Source organism: Andrographis paniculata, unplaced genomic scaffold (genome assembly GCF_009805555.1).
Source record: "Andrographis paniculata isolate CXL003 unplaced genomic scaffold, ASM980555v1 Contig63END, whole genome shotgun sequence".
In the NCBI taxonomy this organism is placed as follows: Eukaryota; Viridiplantae; Streptophyta; class Magnoliopsida; order Lamiales; family Acanthaceae; genus Andrographis; species Andrographis paniculata.
Window position 1 is genome coordinate 85,001 of NW_026137599.1, and position 27,012 is coordinate 112,012.

The window sequence follows — 27,012 nt, forward strand, 5'->3', positions numbered from 1 at the left end:
CAGTTTGAAGCAAAATCCAAAAGAAAGGGGCGGATAAATGGAAGGATGAGAGAAAGAGAGAAAAAATATCTCGGATATAGAATTCCAATATGTAAGGTCTATGAAACATCTCATAAAAGACAGTGTAATAAAGCATCAATACTAAATAGATTAATAATTAAATATTAAATGAATCCTTCTTAATATAATATAAGAAAAAAGTGTTTTTTACGAAGAAAATTAAGGGCTTGGAGCCAATAAAGACTAAGAGAAGTTGACTCAAAAATAAATTGTGTTATGAGCTCCGTTGTAGAATTCTGACCTAACCATTTAAGTACGAAGCGGTGGGAACGATGAGACCTGTGACCGAAAAAAAAATTTATTGAACAAACAAATCTTACTCATTCACTAGTAGGGATGGCGAAATGAACCAAAAAGAAATCTGAGAAGTCACGAAGAAGCGCTACGACTGAATATAGAGATTACAAAAGGAAATATTCGCCCGCGAAAGCTTTTTTCTTTGACTTGGTAGAAGGACAAAAGAAACTAAAGATTTATTAGAAGGTTCGAAAAAATTATTATTTTGATTTTGAAAATATTTTAGGAAAATGTGCGAATATCTGTTCAAATTAATTGAAATTGAATTTTGAATCCTTTCTATTCGCGAGGAGCTGAATGAGAAGAAACTCTCATGTCCAGTTCTGTAGTAGAGATGGAATTCCGAACCAACTATCAACTATAACCCCAAAAGAACTAGATTCCGTAAACAACATAGAGGAAGAATAAAGGAATATCATATAGAGGTAATCATATTTGTTTCGGGAAATATGCTCTTCAGGCACTTGAACCCGCTTGGATCACATCTAGACAAATCGAAGCGGGTCGACGAGCAATGACACGAAATGCACGCCGTGGTGGAAAAATATGGGTGCGTATATTTCCAGACAAACCAGTTACAGTAAGACCCGCTGAAACACGTATGGGTTCTGGGAAAGGATACCCGGAATATTGGGTAGCTGTTGTTAAACCAGGGAAAATACTCTATGAGATGGGTGGAGTAAGTGAAACTATTGCTAGAAGGGCTATTTTAATAGCCGCATCCAAAATGCCTATACGAACTCAATTTGTTATTTCGGTCTAAAAATGTAGAACCGACAGAAATGAGTTTTGGGAATGAAACAAAATTGCAGGTTTCTTTTTTGGACAACCAATATCTCTTTTAGTTTTTTCATCTTTTGCATTGAAAGAATAGAGCAAAAACTTGATATGATTCAACCTCAGACCCATTTGAATGTAGCGGATAACAGCGGAGCTCGAGAATTGATGTGTATTCGAATCATAGGAGCTAGTAATCGTCGATATGCTCATATTGGTGACGTTATTGTTGCCGTGATCAAAGAAGCAGTACCAAATATGCTCCTAGAAAAATCCGAGGTAGTCAGAGCTGTGATTGTTCGTACCTGTAAAGAACTTAAACGTGACAGCGGTATGATAATACGATATGATGACAATGCTGCAGTTGTAATTGATCAAGAAGGAAATCCAAGGGGAACTCGAATTTTGGCGCAATTCCCCGGGAATTAAGACAATTAAATTTTACTAAAATAATTTCATTAGCTCCCGAGGTATTATAAAATAAAATAAGATCGTGATATCTTTGATTTATTTGACAGAAATAAATTAATAACGAAATTAATTCGTAGTATTGTGTCTCACGTCATACACCTTGCAAAATTCATACTTCGAAACCAATAAAAACAAAAAAACATGTTGATTATATCCAATTTGAAAGCAACAATCATCTTAGTTCATCATGGGTAGAGACACTATTGCTGAGATAATAACCTCGATACGAAATGCCGATATGGATAGAAAAAGAGTTGTTCGCATAGCATCTACTAATATTACCAAAAATATTGTTAAAATCCTTTTCCGAGAAGGTTTTATCGAAAACGTCCGAAAACAGAGAGAAAAGACAACTATTTTTTGGTTTTAACCCTGGGACATAGAAGAAATAGGAAAAGACCCTATAGAAAATTTTTAAATTTAAAACGGATTAGCCGACCGGGTCTACGAATCTATTCCAACTCTCAACAAATTCCTAGAATTTTGGGTGGGATGGGAATTCTAATTCTTTCTACTTCTCGAGGCATAATGACAGACCGGGAGGCTCGACTACAAGGAATCGGCGGAGAGAATTTTGTGTTCCGTATGGTAATCCTTTTACTATCGAAATGGAATCCGAAACCTCTTCCTATTTGTAAAAAAAAGAAAGAGGATCAGTTGCCTAATATCCTTTCTTCACCATTAGTTGATACTTCAGGGGGTCTTTACCTGGAATGAAAGAACAAAAATGGATTCATGAGGGTTTAATTACTGAATCACTTCCCAATGGCATGTTCCGGGTTCGGTTAGATAATGAAGATCTGGTTCTAGGTTATGTTTCAGGGAAGATCCGACGTAGTTTTATACGGATACTGCCGGGAGATAAAGTCAAAATTGAAGTAAGTCGTTATGATTCAACCAGAGGACGTATAATTTATCGACTCCGAAACAAGGATTCGAAAGATTAGGTGGTTTTTATTCACTACGATTCTAGATGAAAAATTTCAAGAAACTTCTTTTCTACCAAAAAGTAAATTCGGAATTAAGATATAAGATAAGGAATAAAAACTATGAAAATAAGAGCTTCTGTTCGTAAAATTTGTGAAAAATGTCGACTAATTCGCAGGCGGGGTCGCATTAGACTAATTTGTTCCAACCCGAGACATAAACAAAGACAAGGATAATCCGACTTGCTAAAGGACTCAATATACAAATAAAGAATCTCTTTTGACATGAAATGGATATATCCATATATTTCTGACTCATATTTATGAGATGATACAATATGGCAAAAGCTATACCGAGAACCGGTTCGCGTAGGAATGTACGTATTGGTTCACGTAAGAGTGCACGTAGAATCCCAAAGGGAGTTATTCATGTTCAAGCAAGTTTCAATAACACAATTGTAACGGTTACAGATGTACGGGGTCGGGTAGTCTCCTGGTCCTCGGCCCGGTACTTGTGGATTGAAGGGTACGAGAAGAGGGACACCCTTTGCCGCCCAAACAGCGGCAGCAAATGCTATTCGTACAGTAGTCGATCAAGGTATGCAACGAGCAGAAGTCATGATAAAAGGCCCCGGTCTCGGAAGAGACGCGGCATTACGAGCTATTTGTCGAAGTGGTATACTATTAACTTTTATACGAGATGTAACCCCTATGCCACATAATGGCTGTAGACCCCCGAAAAAAAGACGTGTGTAGAAATGAACAGTGAATAAATTTCAAGAGAAACAAGAGAAATAATTCAATAAAATAAAATAATAATACTATGGTTCGAGAGAAAGTAACAGTATCTACTCGGACACTACATTGGAAGTGTGTTGAATCGAGAACAGATAGTAAACGCCTTTATTATGGGCGCTTTATTCTATCTCCCCTTATGAAAGGACAAGCCGACACAATCGGCATTGGGATTCGAAGAGCTTTGCTGGGAGAAATAGAAGGAACATGTATCACACGTGTAAAATCTGAGAATGTCCCCCATGAATACTGTACTATAATGGGTATTCAAGAATCGATTCATGAAATTTTCATAAATTTGAAAGAAATTGTATTGAGAAGTAATCTATATGGAACTTGTGACGCGTATATTTCTGTCAGGGGTCCTGGATATGTAACTGCTCAAGATATCATCGTACCGCCTTATGTAGAAATCGTCGACAATACACAACATATAGCTAGCTTGACAGAACCAATTAGTTTGTGTATTGGATTAAAAATCCAGAGAAATCGCGGCTATCTTCGAAAAATGCCGCATAACTTGAAAGATGGAAGTTATCCTATAGATGCTGTATTCATGCCTGTTCGAAATGTGAATCATAGTATTCATTCGTATGGGAATGGGAATCAAAAACAAGAAATACTCTTTCTCGAAATATGGACAAATGGGAGTTTAACCCCGAAAGAAGCACTTCATGAAGCCTCTCGGAATTTAATTGATTTATTTAGTTCCTTTTTTAAAAAGGAAGAAGAAAACGTACCTTTAGAGAACAATCAAGACATGGTTCCTTTATCCCCTTTTTCTTTTCACGATAAATTGAATAAACTCAGAAAAAACAAAAAAAAAATAGCAGTAAAATCGATTTTTATTGATCAATCCGAATTTTCTCCCAGAGTCTATAATTGCCTGAAAAGGTCCAATATATATACATTATCGGACCTTTTGAATAAGAGTCAAGAAGAGCTTAGGAAAATTGAACATTTTTGCCTAGACGATGTAAAAAAGATATTAGGCATTGTAGAAAAACATTTCGCAATTGATTTACCAAAAAAGAGGTTTGAAATCTATTGAATCTTTTTCGTCTATTTTGAATTAAGATTCAAATAGGTTTTGAATCTGTAGTACAATTCATCTATTCGAAAGAGATTCAGAATTTTATTGAATAGATGTATCTAGGGATAATTCACTTTGAAGCGATTATTCCCTAGATACACACGTCATGTTATTTCACAATTGAATCAAATTAAAAAAGACCTAAAGTTAGAGATTTATCAATGGGTAATGTTGCACCAATACCCAACCAAAGAGCGACTGCGGTACCAATCAAAAAGATGGTTGTCGCTACTGGACGACGAAATGGATTTTGGAACTTATTAACATTCTCTAAAAAAGGTACCGTTAATAATCCCGCAGGCACTGAAACCATTAAAAGAACACCCAATAATTATTGGGCACCGTACGAAGTATTTGAAATACGGGGAAAGAAATACCATTCCGGTAATATTTCCAAAGGAGTTGCAAATGGATCTGCCGGTTCACCAATCATTGATGGTTCTAGAACCGCTAAACCTACGTTACATGCAATAGTACCTAGAATTACTACCGGAAAAATATATAAAAGATCATTGGGCCATGCAGGTTCTCCATAATAATTATGACCCATACCTTTAGCCAATTTAGCTCTTAATACAGGATCATTCAAATCAGGTTTTTTGTTATTGGGATAGGTGAATTCTTAGAGATGCATCCCCCGAAGGAACCGGACATGATAATTTTTATCATCCGGCTCAAGCAAGACTCAACAGAACCAAATGAATTCATAAAAAATCTATGTGTTGCATATATCTACACATATGTGAATGATTCAATGTAAGAAAAATTGGACTCTTTTTCCAAATGGAAACTATCTATTACAAAGAATTCGGTTCTAAGCTAAGTAAATACTCAATACCCAAGTAGGCTTACAAAGTTGATCATGATATGATCAAGTGCTTTCTGGGTCGTCTCAAACTTTACGATTACTATGTTATCTCAAAAATAGCTGGAGATACACATAGAAAAGGTTTACTTGTTACTAATTTAGTCTAGCCTATATTTTTCTTTAGATCTCTTCTTTCACTCCGATAGTATTATCGATGATATCAATGCAGAGGAAATGAATGCATCTTCACACTATTGCATTTTAAGTATTTAAGTAGGAAATTCAGTAAGTGAACTAGATAAAGCAGAATCTTTATCTAGTTGACTTAACTATACTAGATTTTACGGAGCCTGCTCATGTACAACACGATTCGGACCTGATCATAGAAAAGATTCTCTTTAAGCGAATCAGCCTATCTTCTGTATTAAGGGTTACATGGTGGTTGGAACAAAGACACATTTTGATGTGAATTGCAATGCGGCAGACATCTATCTACACAGATCAATCAATAGTTCAAGTCACACACTCCCATAATCCATTTTCTCTTCGGAGAATTCTCTTCAACTGCGCAATAGTATTTTGATTCGTTGAAGGGAAACATCCAAATCCATGTCTTATTCTTTTCAATAATCCATACTTGTAGCAATAAAATCCTATTATTTCTCCTCTAAGTGATAAATGATTGATTCCAAATATCTATTAGATATCTTCTCTATAAAGGACCAGAAATACCTTGCTTACGTATCATTAGAAAGTGCATTAACATAAATACAGCAGTAAGAAGCGGCAATACAAAAGTGTGTAAACTATAAAAACGAGTCAAGGTGGATTGTCCCACACTAGCACTTCCGCGCAATAATTCTACCAAAGGTGATCCTATTCCAGGAATAGCCTCAGGTACACCTGTTACAATTTTCACTGCCCAATAACCAATTTGGTCCCGAGGCAAGGAATAACCAGTTACGCCAAAAGATGCGGTCAATACTGCCAGAACCACACCCGTAACCCAAGTTAATTCGCGGGGTTTTTTAAATCCACCGGTGAGATATACACGAAAAACATGTAGAATCATCATCAGGACCATCATACTTGCCGACCATCGATGAACTGATCGGATTAACCAACCAAAGTTAGCTTCCGTCATTATGTATTGAACAGAGGCAAAAGCTTCAGTAACAGTCGGACGATAGTAAAAAGTCATAGCAAACCCGTAGCTACTTGTACTAAAAAACAAGTAAGCGTAATTCCCCCTAAACAATAAAATATATTGACATGGGGAGGAACATATTTACTAGTTATATCATCCGCAATTGACTGAATCTCGAGGCGTTCTTCGAACCAATCATAGACTTTATTGAGATAGGTCAAAATCCCCCTCTTAGAACCGTATATGAGACTTTCATCTCGTACAGCTCAAAAAAAACACCCAAATTCAAAAGAAAAAAAAAGAGTCAGATATGGACTAGAAAGTTATGCAATAGAAAAAGTTATGCAATAGAAAGTTTGAAATTTCTTAATCTACGATTCAATCTTTTCTAAATGCACGAAAGAAATCCAAAAGCTCTTCTTTACGGTGATAATACTAAAATATCAAGTTGGCTCCATTTTATTTGTTTAATCCTTACAGGCCTCTTGAATCCTCTCTTTGCCTATTTCTTTTTCTTTCATTTTTTTGTTTCTACTGTGTCTTTTTTCTTTCTTTATTATTGAATTGATAGGAATTCTCTTGTTAAGACCCTATGGATTGATTAAAACCTCAGATTCATACTAGAACCACGATGATTCAATAAAAAATCATAAGCTAAGCCAAGGATTCCTTGAGTAAGAGCCATTGGACTATCACATATTTCATGAATTAGACTAAAAAAAGAAAGATTTTCTTTTTTTCAAACAGTTTGAAATTTTTTGGTGTCTGTCGGACACGAGGTCGAATATTAAGTATGAATCATAGTTCAAATATTTCTTAATCTAGTTCATTATAGTTTGTGTTCCAGATACTTGAAGAAATATCCGACGAAGTAGAACCATCTCTATCAAGGTGACAGACCTAGTCTCTGTACTATCAATAGAATCAATTAGAACAAGTCACACACTCATATTCCGGAAATACAGAAAGAAAGAAATTCCACGATCGAACTACCAAAATAGAATAGGCCATAAATCCAAGTTCTAACTGATTTTTTTTTGGTTCCAAAATGAAAACTTTGTGGTTCTTAGAGATTTAATTCATTGAAATTCCATCCAATAAAACAGACGAATTATAAATCTCCAAAATAATAGATAGAAATACCGCAAATAGAGCCATTGCGACTCCCATCAAAGGGGTCGTTCCCCAACCTGGAGCTACTTTACCATATTCCGAATTCAATGGTTTTAATAAACTCCCTACAGTAGTTCGTCTTGGGCCCGATCTAGAACTGTTCTCAACAGTTTGTGTAGCCATAAATTCTATTGTATTCATTGAGATCTGTTGACTTTGTATACCATTCCGTTGTAAATAAACAATCTTATGAGAAATCCTAACGGATCTTGAAATGATAGAATCATAGTGGAAACAGCAACCCTAGTCGCCATCTTTATATCTGGTTTACTTGTCAGTTTTACCGGGTATGCCTTATATACCGCTTTTGGGCAACCTTCTCAACAACTAAGAGATCCATTCGAGGAACATGGGGACTAGTTGAAGTAATGAGCCCCCCCGGGGGGGCTCATTACTTCAATTGAGATAATGAAAAATCATTTCAGCTTTTTAGTTGGAACTTTAGGTGGTTCTCGAAAAAAGATAGCAAAAAAATTATTCCTAGAGTCGAGACTAAAAGGAATGTATAAACCAAAGCTTCCATAGATTCGATTGTGATTTACAATTATAGCTTCCCTACCTGTTTGTTTTTTCTTTTTTTTTTTATTCTTTTTGGTAATCATCTCGAAAGAGCAAGAGTTCAAAAGCAGCGATTCAAATTCACTCCGATACTCTATCGAAAATTCCTTGCAAAACCAAAAAATAGAGGCGAAAGAGATACCAAAGCGGTCTTGTATCAAACTGCCTGTCTTCTTGTAGTTGGATCCCCAATTTTTTGAAATGCTCCAAACTCTACTTGAGCATCCAAATCTGGGTCAATACCAGCAAAAACATCTCTGAACAAAGTTCTAGCACCATGCCAAATGTGTCCGAAGAAAAAAAAAGCAAAGCAAACGAAGCATGTCCAAAAGTAAACCAACCCCTTGGACTGCTACGAAAAACACCATCGGATTTCAAAGTCGCCCGATCTAATTCAAAAATTTCACCCAATTGAGCACGTCTAGCATATTTCTTGACGGTAGCAGGATCACTATAAGTGACTCCATTGAGTTCGCCACCATAGAACTCAACGGTTACACCCACCTGTTCAACACTATACTTCGATTCTGCTCTTCGAAAGGGGACATCGGCTCTAACAATTCCGTCGCCATCTACTAAAACGACTGGAAATGTTTCGAAAAAAGTAGGCATACGACGTACAAAAAGCTCACGCCCTTCTTTATCCCTAAAAATAGGGTGCCCTAACCATCCAACCGCTATTCCATCCCCGTTATCCATCGAACCCGCCCTGAATAATCCTCCTTTTGCCGGATTATTGCCAATATAATCGTAAAAAAGCTAATTTTTCAGGAATTTTCGACCAGGCTTCTGATAAACTTTGATTTTCTGCTAGCCCGACGCTAACTCTTCGATAGATCTCTTGCTGGAAGTAACCCTGATCCCATTGATAACGAGTAGGACCAAATAATTCAATGGGGGTAGTTGCTGAACCATACCACATAGTTCCAGCAACAACAAAAGCTGCAAAAAAGACAGCCGCGATACTACTGGAGAGTACGGTTTCGATATTTCCCATGCGCAATCCTTTGTATAGACGTTGTGGCGGTCGAACGCTAAGATGGAATAGACCCGCTAATATGCCCAATGTACCTGCTGCAATATGATGAGAAGCTATTCCTCCCGGAACAAAAGGATCAAAACCTTCCACGCCCCACAACGGATTTACAGGTTGTACTTTTCCCGTTAATCCATAAGGATCGGACACCCAGATTCCAGGACCGTACAGGCCTGTTACATGAAATGCACCAAAACCAAAACAAGCCACCCCGGAGAGAAATAAATGAATTCCAAAGATCTTAGGTAAATCCAAAGAAGGTTTTCCTGTACGTTCATCGCAAAAAATTTCTAGATTCAATCCAGATCCCAATACAGCCAATGCCAATGCCAACATAAGCCAGAAAACACAAATATTGCCCCACACACCCTCCTCACTCCAAATCCCCGGATTTGTTACAGTCCCTCCTGTGATACTCCAACCTCCCCACGAATTGGTTATTCCTAAACGAGTCATGAAGGGTATAACGAACATACCCTGTCTCCACATTGGATCAAGAACAGGGTCAGAAGGATCAAAAACGGCTAATTCATACAGAGCCATCGAACCCGCCCAACCAGCAACCAGAGCTGTATGCATTATATGAACGGAAAGCAACCGGCCGGGATCATTCAATACAACGGTATGAACACGATACCAAGGCAAACCCATGGAAAATACCCCCTTATCAAAGAAAAATAGACACTACGTAACTTTATTGCATTGCAAAGACTGTAATACTATGATTATCCTATAGACTGCACTTCTTCAGTGGATTATTTACTAACAAGGGTTAAGTTAATATTTATTAACTTCTGTTCCTAATAATGGAAGAATTCTGTTCGTAGAAACAACGATAAGCAGATTTATTCTATACTCGATAAGTACCAATACGCAATGGGAGATTGATGCCAGTTTCTATGAGTAAATATGTCTATCCTTAATTTCTCATTAGGAAAACCTATTTGTAAAAATTTTCCTTTATTGATTTTGTCTTTCTTTCTGAATTTTTGAATCTTTGGATAAAAAAATATGATAAAGCCAATATTCGAAAATAGAGACAATAAAACCATATTATTACGTTTCCGCATCAAAGTGAAATTTAGTTCTTTTTTTTTCAATTCATGCCTATTGGTGTTCCAAAAGTACCCTTCCGAATTCCTGGAGATGACGATGCATCTTGGGTTGACGTATAGTGGGACTTGTCAAATAGATTGGGTCATATGGTATTTCCCCGTTCTCGTCCCCGCCTCTATTTCGCCAAAAAAGAGAAATTGAATCATCCAAAAATTGGAGTGTGAAGTGCAATTCGATGCATTGTTTGGAGGAATTCATAGTTTTATTATCAATTAGAATGATTTATGGTTGGCTCTTGTTGGACTAAAAAATGAAGTATCCAGGCTCCGTTTAGAAAAAAACCCAATTAGGAGCATATCTATAATTAGTGTATCATAAATGATTCCTGTTTGTTATTTCTAAAGTCATAACAAAAAGAAATGGTGATGAGAAGATTTGTCCTATATGTGCAAATCGAAATCGGCCGGATCTTTACCCGAGTAGAGCATAAACCTAAAAAAATGAAATAGGCCCATTCAGGAACATGAAAACACCATCGTGATTTGGATTGAATCTCGAGATGAAACAATACATCAATGAGAAGTTAATTCAATAAGTTTATTAACTTTTTTCTATTCTAAGAAAGAAACTAAGTCAAAACTCGTCGTTATTGAAAAAAAGCCCTTTCGGTAGAAGTTCGAAAAAACCTGCTATTAAAAAGAATAGGAAAAAGGAAAGAGGACTAGAATTTATACATTGATTCTTTTTTTTGAACCGTATGCATCAAAAGGTGCATGTACGGTTCCTAGGGGATGCAATTTTACCCCACTCAACCGACTTTATCAAGAAAGATTCCTTTTTTTAGGCCAAGAAGTTGATAGCGAGATCTCGAATCAACTTATTGGTCTTATGGTATATTTCAGTCTTGAGAATGCTGCCAAAGATTTCTATTTGTTTATAAACTCCCCTGGCGGGTGGGTAATAGATGGATTAGCTATTTATGATACTATGCAGTTTGTGCGCCCAGAGGTCCATACAATATGCATGGGACTAGCCGCGTCAATGGGATCTTTGCTCCTGGTTGGGGGAGCAATTACCAAACGTTTCGCATTCCCTCACGCTTGGCGCCAATGAGGTTTTTGATTTGAGAGAAAAAAGAAAACTATGCCTTCGCCATATGAATATTAAGTAATAATAGCATGGCACTTCGAATTCGATATGGAAAATTTTTGTATTGTTTTTTTTTTCAAAAGATTCAATTATGTATCGAGAGATTAGTATGAAATAAAAGGTATTTCCCATTTTCTCTTATTTATTGGGAAGCCAATTCAGCGTTACAAACCTTTTTGTTTTCACACCGAAGGGCTCTTAACAATATTTATGTTCTATAAAAAAGAGTGCGAAAAAAAAAAACAAGATTTTTCCTTTTTTGGTTGGATTAAAAAGAAACTTTGGGATTGCTCAATCAAAGACAAAAAAAAAATTTTTGAAATAGAAAGCAACGGAGCCATCATAGTATTTTTGAACCCTACGAAAGGAAAGGGTGGCGGCGTTTTGATCATTTACCCATCTAGGGCTTGGGCTTGGAGCTGATAGATTTTTTCTATTTCTTGAATTTGAAGGGTCAATTTGATTGTAGAGCCGTATGCAATGCACAAAAGATGATGCCCGTACGGTTGCTCAATTCGATCTTTTTTTCCTATTATTCTTTATCCTTATTTCCTCTTCGTTTCATCACACCAGATAGAGAACCCTTCTATCATCAGGGTAATGATCCATCAACCCGCTAGTTCTTTTTATGAGGCGCAAACGGGGGAATTTATCTTGGAAGCGGGAAGAACTGCTGAAACTACGCGAAACCATCACAAGGGTTTATGTACAAAGGACGGGCAAACCATTATGGGTTGTATCTGAAGACATGGAAAGAGACGTTTTTATGTCAGCAACAGAAGCCCAAGCTTATGGAATTATTGATTTTGTAGCAGTTCAATGACAAAAAAAGGGATTTTGTGAAAATCCGGGATTTGATATTTTATCTCCGGGTTTACTATTTATTAATATTTTTTTAATACAAATAATTTAGAATCACCGGTTAGGATTATCTAAAACCTGCCCATTATGTATATGATTCAACATGCCTACTATTAAACAACTTATTAGAAATACAAGACAGCCGATTCGAAATGTCCCGAAATCCCCCGCTCTTGGGGCTGTCCTCAGCGTCGAGGAACATGTTACTAGGGGTGTATGTGCGACTCGTTTCGATTATGAGCTGACGAAAAAAAAAAAGAAAGAAAACCGATTTTCGGTATGTTGGGATGAATGATCAATACCAGTAAATAGGATAGAATAGAGGAAAGAACTCTATTCACTATCGAAAAATAAGCAAATCGATTCCTCTATTGTGTCTAAAGTTTATGGTTTCCGTTGGTGCAAATCCAATCACCGGATTTCAGATAAGAAAAATTCTCCATTGATAGCAAACGTATCCATTAAGCGGAGGAAATCTTATGAAATTCAAAAACAAAAAAAAAACATAAACTGAGGTTTGCACTCGGTCAAGAAAGGACTACGAAGGTCAGCTACCCCAGCTAACTTTCCTAATTAAATATCGTTATGTATAGGTCGGTTCTGATTGTTTGAAAGGGTCCTGTTACTGGATAATTCGTGGGTAGGCCGCAGCGCGAAGAGTGTGGTTATGCCCTAGCACGTTCGCCGCAACATTGATTCCTGCTTAAATGAAGTAAAGGCTCCGATGTATAGAGAAGACCTCACCGTTTAAGAGTAACCATCGAAACGATTGAACCCCCTTCCGATTCTTTTTTATTACTCTATTTGGAAACCTTCAAAGGATAGTTCCTTATTTTTTCTTTCGTATTTCGCAGTAAAATACCTAAAAAATCGTGGTCTGGAAGGTTATAGTAGCCAAAGCCATTGGGATTTTGATTTTATACATTGGAAAAATCCGTTTGGTTATTAATAGACCAGGGCGTGGAAAAGAATAACTGAAAGAAAAGAAATCAATTAGTTATTTGTCAAAGTTTTATTTATGTAATGACCAGAATTAAACGCGGATATATAGCTCGGAGACGCAGAACAAAAATTCGTTTCTTTGCCTCAAGCTTTCGAGGGGCTCATTCAAGACTGACTCGAACTATTACTCAACAGAAAATACGAGCTTTGGTTTCGGCTCATCGGGACAAGAATAAGCAAAAAAGAAATTTTCGTCGTTTGTGGATCACTCGAATAAACGCATTAATTCGAGAACGAGGAATATCCTCTAGTTATAGTAAATTAGTACATGATCTATACAAAAGACAGTTGCTTCTTAATCGTAAAATACTAGCCCAAATAGCTATATCAAATAGAAAGTGTCTTTATATGATTTCCAATGAAATCAGAAAAGAAGTAGATTGGAACGAATACACCAGAATAAGTTAAATGGAGTTCCCCGGAGAATGAACTCCGGGAAGGTGGAGTCGAAATGACTATGAGAAAATAGGCTAAAGTAGTGAAAATGAATGAACACGTTCAATAAAAAAAACTCTTTTTTTTTTTCGTTTTTTTTTTTCTTATGACAGACATGATAATAAAATCTGGCTTCTCAAATTTGTGTCGAACAAAAAACCAATCCATGTTTGAGTTCGGATTGGAATTCTGATTCAAGTGAACAAAGAATAAACCTATTTTTTTCTGGTTCTAAGACCAGTAGTTCTAGCGGTCGACTCGGTTCTTTCAAATTGTTTCTCATTGTTGAGAAAAGGTAACAAAGATAAAATACGAGCTTGCTTTATAGCAATAGTAATTAATCGTTGTTGTTTCAAGGTCAATCTATTCAATCGTCTAGATAATATCTTTCCTTGTTCACTAATAAATCGACTAATTAAATTCATGTTTCTATAATCAATTCGATCCCCCGATTGAATCGGGGGCAAACGCCTACGAAAAGATCGCTTGGATTTCAGAAAAGGCCGCTTAGATTTATCCATGGTTTGTTTGTTTAGTTTATTTCTTATCCTAAAAATCCTATTTCTTAATTGTCATTTTCACCCACAATAGGATTTTTTATTAGTAAAATATGTTCTATTTCGAGCTCTATGTTGTTCTATATAATGTCATTTTTACCCTTTCAAGACTAAGATTTCAAAACTAAGATTCGATCTATTTCTTTATTTCCCTATGAATCGTGTGTTTGTAACAATAGGGACAGATTTTCTCAATTCTAATTGATTAGGCGTATTGTGTCGGTTCTTTTGAGTAATATATCTGGAAATGCCTGTTGATACCTTCTTAACACCGTTTCGGATACAACCGTTACATTCCAAAATCACCGTTCCTCGCGCATCTTTCTTCTTGGCCATGAATCTCCTTTGTATTTTTGATTTACTCAGCTCTTCTATATTTGATTCGAAATAAAGAAAAAGAAAGGAAGGAAAAAATAGAAGTTACTAATTTTCAATCAAACTTGAAAAGATAAAAATCAATAAAGTTCTAATAAATCAAAGCAAAGCCATAGTAAATAATAAGAATAAGTAAGACAATGATTTTGAAACTCCATTTCAACCCGAAGAACAATATTTCCCTTAAAGATCTTGTATTCTTGCTCTAGACCCGCATTCTATCCACACGTCTCTATTAGTATTAGTGTATTATTACTATTCATTTAATTCGAATTTGAACCCAAGTCTCGCAGACGTTGAATTCACTTTTATGCTTTCTCTTTCGTCCCTTAATTTTCAAAATTCGAAAAAAGGGAAAAAAAGAGAAAAGGGAGGATAAATTAGTCACAGATAGTTGATTGTATCTCTAATCTTGTTCATTCCTTCCGACGTCAATAACTAGAATGAAAAAAAGGGAATGTCAGCGCATCCGGAAAAAAACGATTAATCTCTATCAATAGACCTGCTAAAGCCCCGAACCATAGCGTACTTAGTACTGGAGCCACGGAGAGATATGTTTTTAGATATCGCATTGAAAAACCTCCTTTTTTTAAATACATAAAGATAATGCATATATGATCAGATGCATATGTGGTTAAGAGCCACTTAGAGTTGTACACAGAATCCCTAATTCAAATTGAAAAAGGATCCATAAGGTTTTCCCTTTCTTATTATTCTAAGTTAAATGAGACAAAAAAGACGAAATGGGCCGAACAATTGTGTTTCTCAATGGAGGAAATAGGCATGTAGAAAACAAGACAGGAATTCTCTACAATCATACTATAGAACGATTCAAGGGATGTGGCGCAGCTTGGTAGCGCGTTTGTTTTGGGTACAAAATGTCACGGGTTCAAATCCTGTCATCCCTACCTAATTACTGTCCCCTTTAACCAGTAACAAGGAATCAATTGAGATCGATTCCAATTGCACGGAATTATAGAACTATAGAATATATGCATACAAAATCAAATGGATTCGGGTTCGAAACAGAATCTTTTTTTCTTTACAGTTCTGATAAGAAAGCGCTCTTAGTTCAGTTCGGTAGAACGTGGGTCTCCAAAACCCGATGTCGTAGGTTCAAATCCTACAGAGCGTGATTTTTTCTTCGTAAATAAAATTAGACTGAAGTGGATTCAATCACTTGTATAGCATTGACATTAAAGAAAGAGGGGGTCAGTCAAAAGTCAAAAAAAGAAATCTTAATTAATCAAAGATCCAACTGATCACCGCGCCTGTATTGTAAATATGCAGTTACGAATAATCCAGCCAAAGTAATAGGAATTAGACCTAACACGATTCCAAATAAAAGAACTTCAATCATTTCAATTTTATGAAAAGGAGAAAAAAAGAGGAAATATCTATAATTAAATATTAATCAGAATTGACATAAATCTCAACGACCAAGAATTGAAAATTGACTTGATGTAGAATATACGGAATCTCACAGAAAGATTTCCTTTCTGAATTCTTTCTTTCAAAGAGAAATTTTAAATAAGTCGTATCTTGCTCAGACCAATAAATAGAACTGAAGTTATAGTTAAAGCTACTAGTAGAAAACCGAAATAACTGGTTATAGTAAGCATGAGGGGGGGCTAACTGAAATGTGGTATTTCTATACATAGATTTCTAAAGCATTTACCTGAGTTTCCTTTTTTTTGACATAGGAGGATATACAAAAATATAAATTGAACAACTAATTTCAATTGAAATTTTGTGATTTATCTATCATTCTAGATGGCACGAACAAAGAGAAAGTGACAGGCATATAAAACGAAACTGATTCATCATTTCTATGATCTAGCCATCTAGTAATTCCTATCAACCGAGTCGTTGAACATAAACCAATAATACGAACTGAATCGTGTAACTTCATTCAAAAATGAAACTCTTTTTGAATTATTATGGAATACTATTTTCCATTTTTTATTTTCATATTTTTAAAAAGTCTCATTCTTGCAGCTAAATCAAGATTTGGATTGAGATCCAATTCATTACAAGTATTGATTCCGATTTTTTGATTCTTTTTTCGCTTTCTTTCATCGAATAGGATTTACTACTCATATTTGTTACTGGAAGATTCACCAATTCCTTAAATTGTAGAAAGATGATAATCTCTTTCATTGTAAGAATTTTGTATTAAATATAGCATCATTTTACCTGAACAGATAAAGGAAAGGAAGAAATACATTAATTTAGCACTTCTTTTCGATACTGATTCAAATTGCGTTGCTGTGTCGAAAGAAGGATAGTTATACTGATTCGGTATATTCGAAAGATGCCCTCGGTGCAATATTGACGATCCTACAAAGATCCAATTTCAGTGATTGCCTTTTACTGATCTCATCTTTTACGATCCCCCCTTTGACTGTACAAAAATATGTGGAGCTGAGCATGTCTGGAAGCACAGGAGAACGTTCTTTTGCTGATATTATTACCAGTATTCGATATTGGGTCATTCATAGCATTACGATACCTTCCCTATTTATTGCGGGTTGGTTATTCGTCAGTACGGGTTTAGCTTACGATGTATTTGGAAGCCCTCGGCCAAACGAATATTTCACAGAGAGCCGACAAGGAATTCCATTAATAACTGGACGTTTTGATTCTTTGGAACAACTCGATGAATTTAGTAGATCGTTTTAGGAGGTCCTAATCAAATGACTATAGATCGAACCTATCCAATTTTTACAGTACGATGGTTGGCTGTTCACGGACTAGCTGTACCAACCGTCTTTTTTTTGGGGTCAATATCAGCAATGCAATTCATCCAACGATAAACCTAATTCCGAATTTATAGAGCTATGACACAATCAAACCCGAACGAACAAAATGTTGAATTGAATCGTACCAGTCTCTACTGGGGGTTATTACTTATTTTTGTACTTGCTGTTTTATTTTCGAATATTTCTTCAATTAAGAAAACGAAAGAAAAAATCAAAACTCTAGGCATTCTCTTAGCCCGTTCGGAAGGATCTCATCTCATAATTATCCATGACTGTTTATGTCTCTAGCATGACCACTTAATGAAATTGGGGGGAAGTGGAGGAAATGGCCGATACTACTGGAAGGATTCCTCTTTGGATAATAGGTACTGTAACTGGTATTCTTGTGATCGGTTTAATAGGTATTTTCTTTTATGGTTCATATTCCGGATTAGGTTCATCCCTGTAGTAATCGGATGGATTGAGTTGTAGACGTAGGAACTCAACGGGATTCCCTTCTTTCTTTGTCTGATTCGAGGGGAAAGGGACCGTTGGGTTCTTAAGAATCAGAGTCTTTTTTTGTCTAAATGACAAAGTGGGTTTCGTTTTCTGCTGTTTCACAAAACTCCATTCCATTTTTTCTGATAATGCTTTTGAAAAATAAACTTCATTCATTGATTCAGAACATCTCTTCCTTGATCTTGAGAGTATGTATGGGTTCTTTGAATAAGGAGGGAATCACTCAATTGCACGGATTCGATATATTTCTCTAGATTCGATATCGTAGAAATACTTTCTATCCTCTTACCATATTTCTTTTTTTATTTATTTAGTATATCAGAAAAGTAGAGATTTTTTCGAAGTTCATGGAATAAGTTCTATTTTTTGTTTGTACATCACTTGACTTTTTTGTTGTCATTGTCCGAAATAAATAGAAAAAGGTTCTGATACATCTGGAAAACCGAAACCCAGACTAGGAGCCCAAAATCATTCCTCTTTCGACACAAGAAAAGGGATTTTATAAACCCCCCTTTTCTTGTGTCGAAGACAAATAATAGCTCTTAGAATTATCTGTTCCCCACATTTGTAGTTCGTTCTATTACCCGCTTACTTATGCTGATATCTATCCCAATTTAATTCGGTTTCCAATGTCCTAAAATGGATCCATTTTAGGACATTGGAATCCTAACAAAGACAAAGTCATAAAGTCAAATAAAATAGTCTTCTTGAAAGAAAAATATACCTATTATGATATGACTAGGAATGCTGATTCCCCCAAGCTCGTAAAAAAAGAGCAAGTAAATAAAAGTTTTTCGTAATTTCTTTTTATAGATAATTGACAACAAGAATTTTGTTCTTTTTACGATCCTGATATCGATAAATCCGCGAGTCTAAAAATTCATTTCGGCCAATTGAACCTTTTCGAACTGTTTCTTTTTAAGAACCAAAAAGATTTGTGCCAGAATAACAGATGCCAAGAAGAACAAAAGACCTTGGACACGTAATGGATCTTGAAGTACTATTTCTGCATCTCCCTGACCAAATCCACCCACATTGGGATTACTCGTTAATGGTTGATCCAATTTGATGGATTCACCCTCTGAAACAAGAAGTTCGGGCCCTGGAGGGATAATATCAACAACTTGACGTCCATCCGATGGATCTGATATGGTTATTTCATATCCTCCTTTTTCTTTTCGTAGGATTTTACTTATTATACCCATTCCTGTCGCATTAAAAACTGTATTGTTACTTTTGCTTCCGTCGGGATAAATCTGACCCCTTCCTCGATTCGCGCCTACATATATAGGATATTTTAAGAAGTGAACATCTTTTTTAGAAGCGGGGTCGGGGGAAAGAATAGGAAAGGTGATTTCACTATATTTCTGACCGGGGACAGGCCCTATCACAAGAATATTTTTTTTTGGGGGGCGATAGCTCTGAAAAGACAAATTGCCTATCTTTTCTTTAATCTCGGGAGAAATACGATCGGAAGGAGCTAATTCAAATCCCTCCGGTAAAATAAGAAAACAGCCCACATTCAAACCCCCCTTCTTACCATTAGCAAGAACTTGTTTCACTTGCTTATCATAAGGAATTCGAACAACTGCTTCAAATACAGTATCAGGAAGTACCGCCTGTGGAACCTCAATATCCACGGGCTTATTAGCTAAATGACAATTCGCACATACAATACGCCCAGTCGCTTCTCGTGGATTTTCATAACTCTGCTGCGCAAAAACGGGATATGCGTTTGAAATAGATGTCCGAGTTATGATATATATAATGAGTGATACGGAAATAGATCGAGTAATCTGTTCCTTTATCCAAGAAAAAGTATTTCTAGTTTGCATGGTCTAATCATTGATCCGAAAAATTTATATAATAATTTATACAATAAATTGGGTAGGTTGCTGGTATAGTTCCCTATCCACGATTCTGCTATTTAATGCAATCACTTTACTGGAATACTATAGGATATAGGGTGAAAATCCCCCCAATAGAAGGTTTTTAATGCTTATGTATAACTAACCATTAGAGTAGATTAAATGAATATGAATATCGGTGGATGATTTATCAATCATTCATTGAATGATAAATAACTACAAGTGACGGAGATATACGATTTAAATAACGGAAAATCCAATATTTCAAAATAGTATCGAGAATAACCGGAAAAGTGGAAACAAGACCAGATATAATTTGATCATTATGAACAAATCCAAAATCTTTGTAAACATAACCAATCATTAGTTCCCAACCGTGGGGTGAATGAAATCCGATACATAAATCGGTTAATAAAAGAATCGAAAAAGCTTTTACTGTATCACTTAAGTTATATAGGAATTCCTGAGCCCACGAGTTAAGAACAGCAAGTTCTTCATTACCTAAAAGAGAATAACCGCTTAGAATAACAAAAGAGATTATATTTGTCGAGAAGTGCAAAATCGTATGGATACGATCCTCATTGTGTATCTTGACTAATTGGATCGTTTCTTTGTGGATTCCTATAGAAAGCTTTTGGGGATGTGTCTCCGAGTATTCCTTGAATATTTCGTCCAATAAAAGAATTTCCTCTAATTCTATGAATTTTTCTAGAATACTTTTTTCTTTAATATCATTCAAAAAATTTCGGATTGACCACTATTTGACCAATTAGTAACCCAAAATTCCATACATTTAGTAAATGAGAGAGAAACCCACCAGGGAAAAAAAAGACTATAGATGTAAGATAGAAAAAAGTAGTGAATGCTTTCTTTTTTGCCATTTTTCACCTGTGAATTTTGAATTAACAAACTTCATTTCTCGATTCTATGTGATCGAATATTTTTTTTTTAATATGAGTTCTCAATAAGGTATCAAACCTCTGAATCTATTTGATTTATGATTTTGTTTAAATCCAGAAAGAATACAGAAATAGACTAAGACTCCGCCTCGAACTGCGAATTCGAATGAAGAAATAATCAAAAATATTCTTTCCGGATATCTCGATTCACCAAATTCCAAACAAGTGCTTCTTTCCGTCATTCATTGAAAGGAGACACTTGTTTGGAATGAATATTATTAATATTTTGAGACGAAGGAACTCGTTTTCTATCAAAATATCCAATAATTGCAAAAAAATTGCAACGATTCGACATATCCAAGAATCAAATGATTGAGAGAAAGATAGTGTGATGATCAAAAAAAGGAGCGGCAAAACAAACAAGACAGAAAAAGGCCAGTTTTCATTACTAAGAAAATCGATTATTGGTTAGTAAAGAACACAAGCGAAAAGATAAAAAAATATCGATTGACAAAAAGGAAAAAATCTACAAGATATGCTCTATCTGCATCTTATCACTTCGAAGAAGAACGAAAAAAAAGTTTTGTTTTATGGTTGTTCCATATACCCCGGCTTTGGCTGGACTGAATGTTCTGACGAAACTTCATTTAGAAAACAAGAGGATTTCCCTCCTGCTGAGAAAACATTCGTTCTTCAGCTAAGTTCCTTTTAAAAAACTTCAATAGGTACGCGCAAGAAATAGGCCAATTGCGCGGCTTTTTGTTCAATTTCTCGTGGGGTCAAATTCTCATCAGTACGGGTCAACGGAATAGCCCCCCGGCCTCTGATGTCCATATAAAGGACACGGCGAGCATAAATACCCTCTTTAACTTCTATTCGAACGGATTGAATATCCTTTATAAGGAATCGGAGGAATATACGACGATTTTTTCCAGGAAATCCCCAACGAAAAATACACACTATTCCCTCCTTTCTATCGAATCGATCATACCCCACTACCTACATTCCAAGAAATTGTGCACCACAAATAGGAACTAATAAATAGACCCGCGACCCCGTAGAAAGACATCACAATTCCCTGTGGAAAAAAAAGAATTGGCTGAGATGGGACAAAAGATATCAAATTTCGACCAAGATAACTGGCAGTTCCAGCCAATAAGAATCCTAATGAACCTAAAAAAACGATAAGGGCCCAGCAAAAATTACTTAGTTTTCGAGACCCCGTTATAAGCTCTATCCATATATGTTCTGATCGCCAACTCATACTTGATCCGATTGTATTTTATTGGAATTGAGAGAATACCATTTTGCCCTTCCTTTTTTGTTTCCGAAGGAACTCTCATCAACTAGCACTAGTTTGATGTGAACTAGCACTAGTTTAATGTGAAGCTTTAGGAGTCATTCATCAAATTGGTTAGATCTAAAATAATAACATACCCTTCAGAGGACCCCAATATACATATGGATCCACCAACTTTACATTTTCTGCATCCAGCGATGCTGATCTATTTGAAACTAGCTAGGATTCATTTATCCAGAGATCATTTTCTGCGGGCATAAGAGCTTTTCCTTTATATTCGGCGGAAATCACATGTTATACTATATTTCCATTTCCCGAAATAAATATCTGTGTTATGCTACAGTTTCAAAAAAAAAAACGGCTGAGATTGCGTCCTAAACAATTTTTTTTTTTGAACATGAAGAAATAAAGAAACCATTGCAATTGCGGGAAATATTAAGCCTACTAAAGGCACAAAAATAGAAGGAAGATTGAACGTTGTCATAAAATGGTACCTCGATTTACTATATTGTACCTGTTATTATTATTAATTTGTTTTTTTTTTCTATTTTCTATTTATACTTATTATAATTCAGAATTGTGATTATTAGGAATTCGTTATTATTATTAATTAATTTAATTTGAAAATTCTTATTCGAAATAGAAAATATAAGTATCTATATATATCTAAGTTAGTATATAAAAGAAATCTAAGGAATGTAGAAAATGGAGAACTAAATAAATTCATCTTTCTACATGAAAGATACGTATGATAATAAACTTGATTATTTTATTTTATTTCGTTATGTTTTGTTCTTGTCTTCAAATTTACTAAAGAAAGAGTTTGTTACAAATTATCGAAAGATTCGTTAGAATGCGACACAACCGGAATTTTTAGTGAAAATTGAATTTTCGGTAGATGGAGAAAAATAGAAAATTATATATCTATCTTTTCTATATTTGATTTGAATTTATGTAAGACGAAATTCGTTTTGTTTGTCTAATTTCACGAAAGGAAGAACTCTCGCTTTTATCTTGTTGATAGAGACTTCTTTTGATAGAGACTTCTTAATGGGAATCCCGGTAAAAAAAGAGTTATCCTCAACTTTTGATTCTTTCTACAATTCGATCTTAAGTCATTAAAGAAAACTCCATTCTTATTTACTTTAATTCCGATAAGTTAACTACTTGTTTGCTACAAATAAAATAATTGAACTTACTTGATAGAATTTCAATTCAAAGGAAAGAAGGCGTGTAGTTTAAATAACTCACTCAGAACGCTTTTTAAAAGATTACGTGGTACGATTAGGTCGAATAAGCCCTTCTGGAATAAATATTCAGAGACTTGTAAACCCTCGGGGACTGTTTTATTCAATGTTTGTTCAATTACTCTTTTACCCGCAAATGCAATGTAGGAGTTGGGTTCGGCAATAATGATATCTCCCAACATCCCAAAACTAGCTGTTACCCCACCAGTAGTAGGAGATGTAAGGATTGAGACATAAAATAACTTTGTATTTGATTGATAATCATATAAGGCAGACGATATTTTAGCCATTTGCATCAAGCTCAAACTTCCTTCTTGCATGCGTGCCCCCCCCGAAGCGCACACTATAATAAGAGGTAGAAATCGATTGGTAGCGTACTCACGATCAAACGAGTGATTTCTCCCCGACTACGGATCCCATACTACCCCCCATAAACTGAAAATCCATAACCCCAAGTGCTACGGGAACACCATTTAGTTGCCCTATGCCTGTTTGAACAGCCTCAGTTAATCCTGTCTTTCGTTGATAAGAATCAATACGATCTTTATAAGTCTCCTCCTCCGAATGAAATCCAATCGGATCCAGAGAGACCATGTCTTCATCCATAGGATCCCAAGTACCGGGGTCGATCGAGACTTCGATTCTTTCTGAACTACTCATTTTCAAATGATATCTACATTGTTCACAAATATTCATTTTTGATTTCAAAAATCTCTTATAATTTAATCCATAACAATTTTCGCATTGAACCCACAAATGCTTGTAGTTTTGAATTGCATCGAGATCATTAGACTTTTCTCCTAGAGTTAAATCACTGCTCTTCTCGTGGGTTCGTATACTGGATCCCCCCCTTTCACTATTAGTTCTACGTTTATCAAAAACGCGCCTAGAAATGTAACTGTCACTACTATCACTTACAATGGACATATCAATACAGATTTGATACTGAAGATAATCGTCAATGCAACTAGTAATGTGATTATTCCAACTAGATTGAGTATCATACATCGAGCAATTGTATAAGGAATCTTCACTCGTAGATCCATTATTCCTATAACTAGAATTTCGATAACTCGAAAAAGAACTTTCAAGTTCACTCAGAAAAGAATGATCGTTGTCAATCTTAAAAATCTGATTTTCAATATCAAAATGGATCGAATAATTGTCTCCAGTACTATCCCTAACTAAAAAAGTATCATCAGAGATGAAATTCCGAATGTCTTTGACCAAAAATAAATGATCGACATCACTGTAACTAGAATTGTCACGACCCCCCAAACTATGAATGTTTTTAGCCCCACCTTTTTGATTCGAATCTTCACTTTCACTAGTATTTTCAATAGGACCAAGATTGTCCGTTGATTTCTTTATCCCGTACCTGTGTTCGAACTCCTTGGTAAACACCGTCGAATTAAACCACCATCTTTCCATAGAGTTTTCTTGCCCCCTATTTTATTTGCATAAAAATACACTAGATGAATAGTCATTCGACCCGCAATTCTTTATTTGTCTTTGAATTCCCATCAGACTAAACATAGAAATTACATCATTGCGAAATACTAAATTATTAATAAGAAGTGATTATCTTTTATTTTGTGGGAATCCGGAGGTAAGATTTTACTATAACTATATAGTAATATGATGGAATCCCTTTTCATTCGAAATTAAATAGAATGATAAAAAGTGCTTTTTCCTATGTCTTCGCCTTCGCGTCGAACAAAAAAGCAATATTTGTTCTACCCTAGATAGATTTTTTTGTAAAATCTCGTCTAATAACTAACTAATAACTAATAAGAAGTAAGAAATTAAGGGTCTATTTCAACACGGAACGAAAAAGACAATATACAGGATGGGTCAAAAATTTGTGATACTTCGCTTGATTCAGCCAAACTACAGGATCTATAAAGAATATACCAATCCTGAGGATCCATAGGTTTAAATGTGGATCCAAGACGACAATAGAACCATTTGAGTCTTCAATTTGCTATTTGAAATCTTCTCTATCTCGAGATCTATGTATTTATCCAAAATACATGCAATAGAATGGTTCTATTCGGCCCAATCTTTTACTAAAATGATTGAGCCGAGTTTAATTGCAATTCAATTAAGAGAACGGAGAGTAATTATTTTGTTGGATCCAAAACATCCACTGCTTCAAACTCAAATTTGATCTCTTTCCATATCTCACAAGCGGCAGCTAGTTCAGGACTCCATTTGCTAGCCTCGCGGATAATTACATTACCCTCAGCAGCAAGATCACGTCCTTCATTACGAGCTTGTACACATGCTTCTAGAGCTACTCGGTTAGCTACGGCACCTGGCGCATTCCCCAAGGGTGTCCTAAAGTTCCTCCACCAAACTGTAGTACGGAATCATCCCCAAAGATTTCGGTCAGAGCAGGCATATGCCAAACGTGAATACCCCCTGAAGCCACGGGAATAACACCGGGTAAAGAGACCCAATCTTGAGTGAAATAAATACCGCGACTTCGGTCTTTTTCAACAAAATCATCACGCAGTAAATCAACAAAGCCCAAAGTAATGTCTCTTTCTCCTTCAAGTTTACCTACTACGGTACCAGCGTGAATATGATCTCCACCAGACAGACGTAACGCTTTAGCTAGTACACGGAAGTGCATACCATGATTCTTCTGTCTATCAATAACTGCGTGCATTGCACGGTGAATGTGAAGAAGTAGGCCATTATCTCGGCAATAATGAGCCAAGCTAGTATTTGCAGTGAATCCTCCTGTTAAGTAGTCATGCATTACGATAGGAACTCCCAACTCCCTAGCAAATACAGCTCTTTTCATCATTTCTTCGCATGTACCCGCAGTAGCATTCAAGTAATGTCCTTTGATTTCACCTGTTTCAGCCTGTGCCTTATAAATTGCTTCAGCACAAAATAAGAAACGATCTCTCCAACGCATAAATGGCTGGGAGTTCACGTTCTCATCATCTTTGGTAAAATCAAGTCCACCGCGAAGACATTCATAACATGCTCTGCCGTAGTTTTTAGCGGATAATCCCAATTTAGGTTTAATAGTACATCCCAGCAGAGGACGACCATATTTGTTCAATTTATCTCTCTCAACTTGGATCCCATGAGGCGGACCTTGGAAAGTTTTAATATAAGCAGTAGGGATTCGCAGATCTTCCAGGCGTAGAGCACGCAGGGCTTTGAATCCAAATACATTTCCTACAATGGAAGTAAACATGTTGGTAACAGAACCTTCTTCAAAAAGGTCTAAAGGGTAAGCTACATAACAAATATATTGATCTGTTTCGCCAAGAACGGGCTCGATGTTGTAGCATCGCCCTTTGTAACGATCAAGGCTGGTAAGTCCATCAGTCCACACGGTTGTCCATGTACCAGTGGAAGATTCGGCAGCTACCGCTGCCCCTGCTTCTTCAGGCGGAACTCCGGGTTGAGGAGTTACTCGGAATGCTGCCAAGATATCAGTATCTTTGGTTTCGTATTCAGGAGTATAATAAGTCAATTTGTACTCTTTAACACCCGCTTTGAAAAAAACACTTGCTTTAGTCTCTGTTTGTGGTGACATAAATCCCTCCCTACAACTCATGAATTAAGAATTCTGACAACAACAAGGTCTACTCGACACGAATGAATTAGGCGTTAATGAAACTATTCACGGGAATTTTTCAAAAACTTCCAACTAATACTAATATTATCAACTAATCAGATTGATTATTAGGCCATGGTATTTGATTTACCAAACACATCATTATTGTATACTCTTTCATATGTATAGCGCAACCCCCCCTTTTTTTACCTTTTTCGAAATCGAAATAACTAACCCAACTAATAAGAAATTCCCTATTGACAGCGGTATATGTTGTAT

The 27,012-nt window shown here is 35.9% G+C and overlaps 2 protein-coding genes, 2 non-coding genes and 3 pseudogenes across 4 annotated transcripts; 3 read left to right on the forward strand and 4 right to left on the reverse strand.

Moving 5' to 3' along the window:
- The first annotated feature begins 958 nt into the window (after positions 1 to 958).
- On the forward strand, positions 959 to 1,563 carry LOC127261483 (50S ribosomal protein L14, chloroplastic-like). Its single transcript, XM_051289802.1, has 2 exons — positions 959 to 1,036; positions 1,261 to 1,563. The coding sequence occupies exons 1-2, from the start codon at positions 959 to 961 to the stop codon at positions 1,561 to 1,563; spliced, it is 381 nt and encodes a 126-aa protein (XP_051145759.1).
- Positions 1,564 to 5,751: 4,188 nt separating this feature from the next.
- Positions 5,752 to 7,912, reverse strand: LOC127261520 (cytochrome b6-like). The gene is given in 3 exon segments (XM_051289822.1): positions 5,752 to 6,439; positions 6,442 to 6,580; positions 7,319 to 7,912. Coding segments are annotated over 3 exon segments (645 nt in total). The 5' UTR covers positions 7,325 to 7,912; the 3' UTR covers positions 5,752 to 5,939.
- A 157-nt stretch (positions 7,913 to 8,069) lies between these two features.
- On the reverse strand, positions 8,070 to 10,187 carry LOC127261512 (photosystem II CP47 reaction center protein-like; annotated as a pseudogene).
- Positions 10,188 to 15,410: 5,223 nt separating this feature from the next.
- On the forward strand, positions 15,411 to 15,484 carry TRNAP-UGG (transfer RNA proline (anticodon UGG)). Its single transcript has one exon. It is a non-coding gene; the product is annotated as a tRNA-Pro (tRNA).
- Positions 15,485 to 15,637: 153 nt separating this feature from the next.
- Positions 15,638 to 15,711, forward strand: TRNAW-CCA (transfer RNA tryptophan (anticodon CCA)). Its single transcript has one exon. It is a non-coding gene; the product is annotated as a tRNA-Trp (tRNA).
- A 6,228-nt stretch (positions 15,712 to 21,939) lies between these two features.
- Positions 21,940 to 24,878, reverse strand: LOC127261516 (acetyl-coenzyme A carboxylase carboxyl transferase subunit beta, chloroplastic-like; annotated as a pseudogene).
- Positions 24,879 to 25,239: 361 nt separating this feature from the next.
- On the reverse strand, positions 25,240 to 26,912 carry LOC127261517 (ribulose bisphosphate carboxylase large chain-like; annotated as a pseudogene).
- Positions 26,913 to 27,012: the final 100 nt, after the last annotated feature.

Coding starts and splice junctions, on each gene's coding strand:
- LOC127261483 (XM_051289802.1), top strand. CDS start 959: ATGGGTTCTGGGAAAGGATACCCGGAATATTGGGTAGCTGTTGTTAAA. Junction 1,037..1,260: donor TACTCTATGAGATGGGTGGA/GTAAGTGAAACT, acceptor ATTCAACCTCAG/ACCCATTTGAATGTAGCGGA.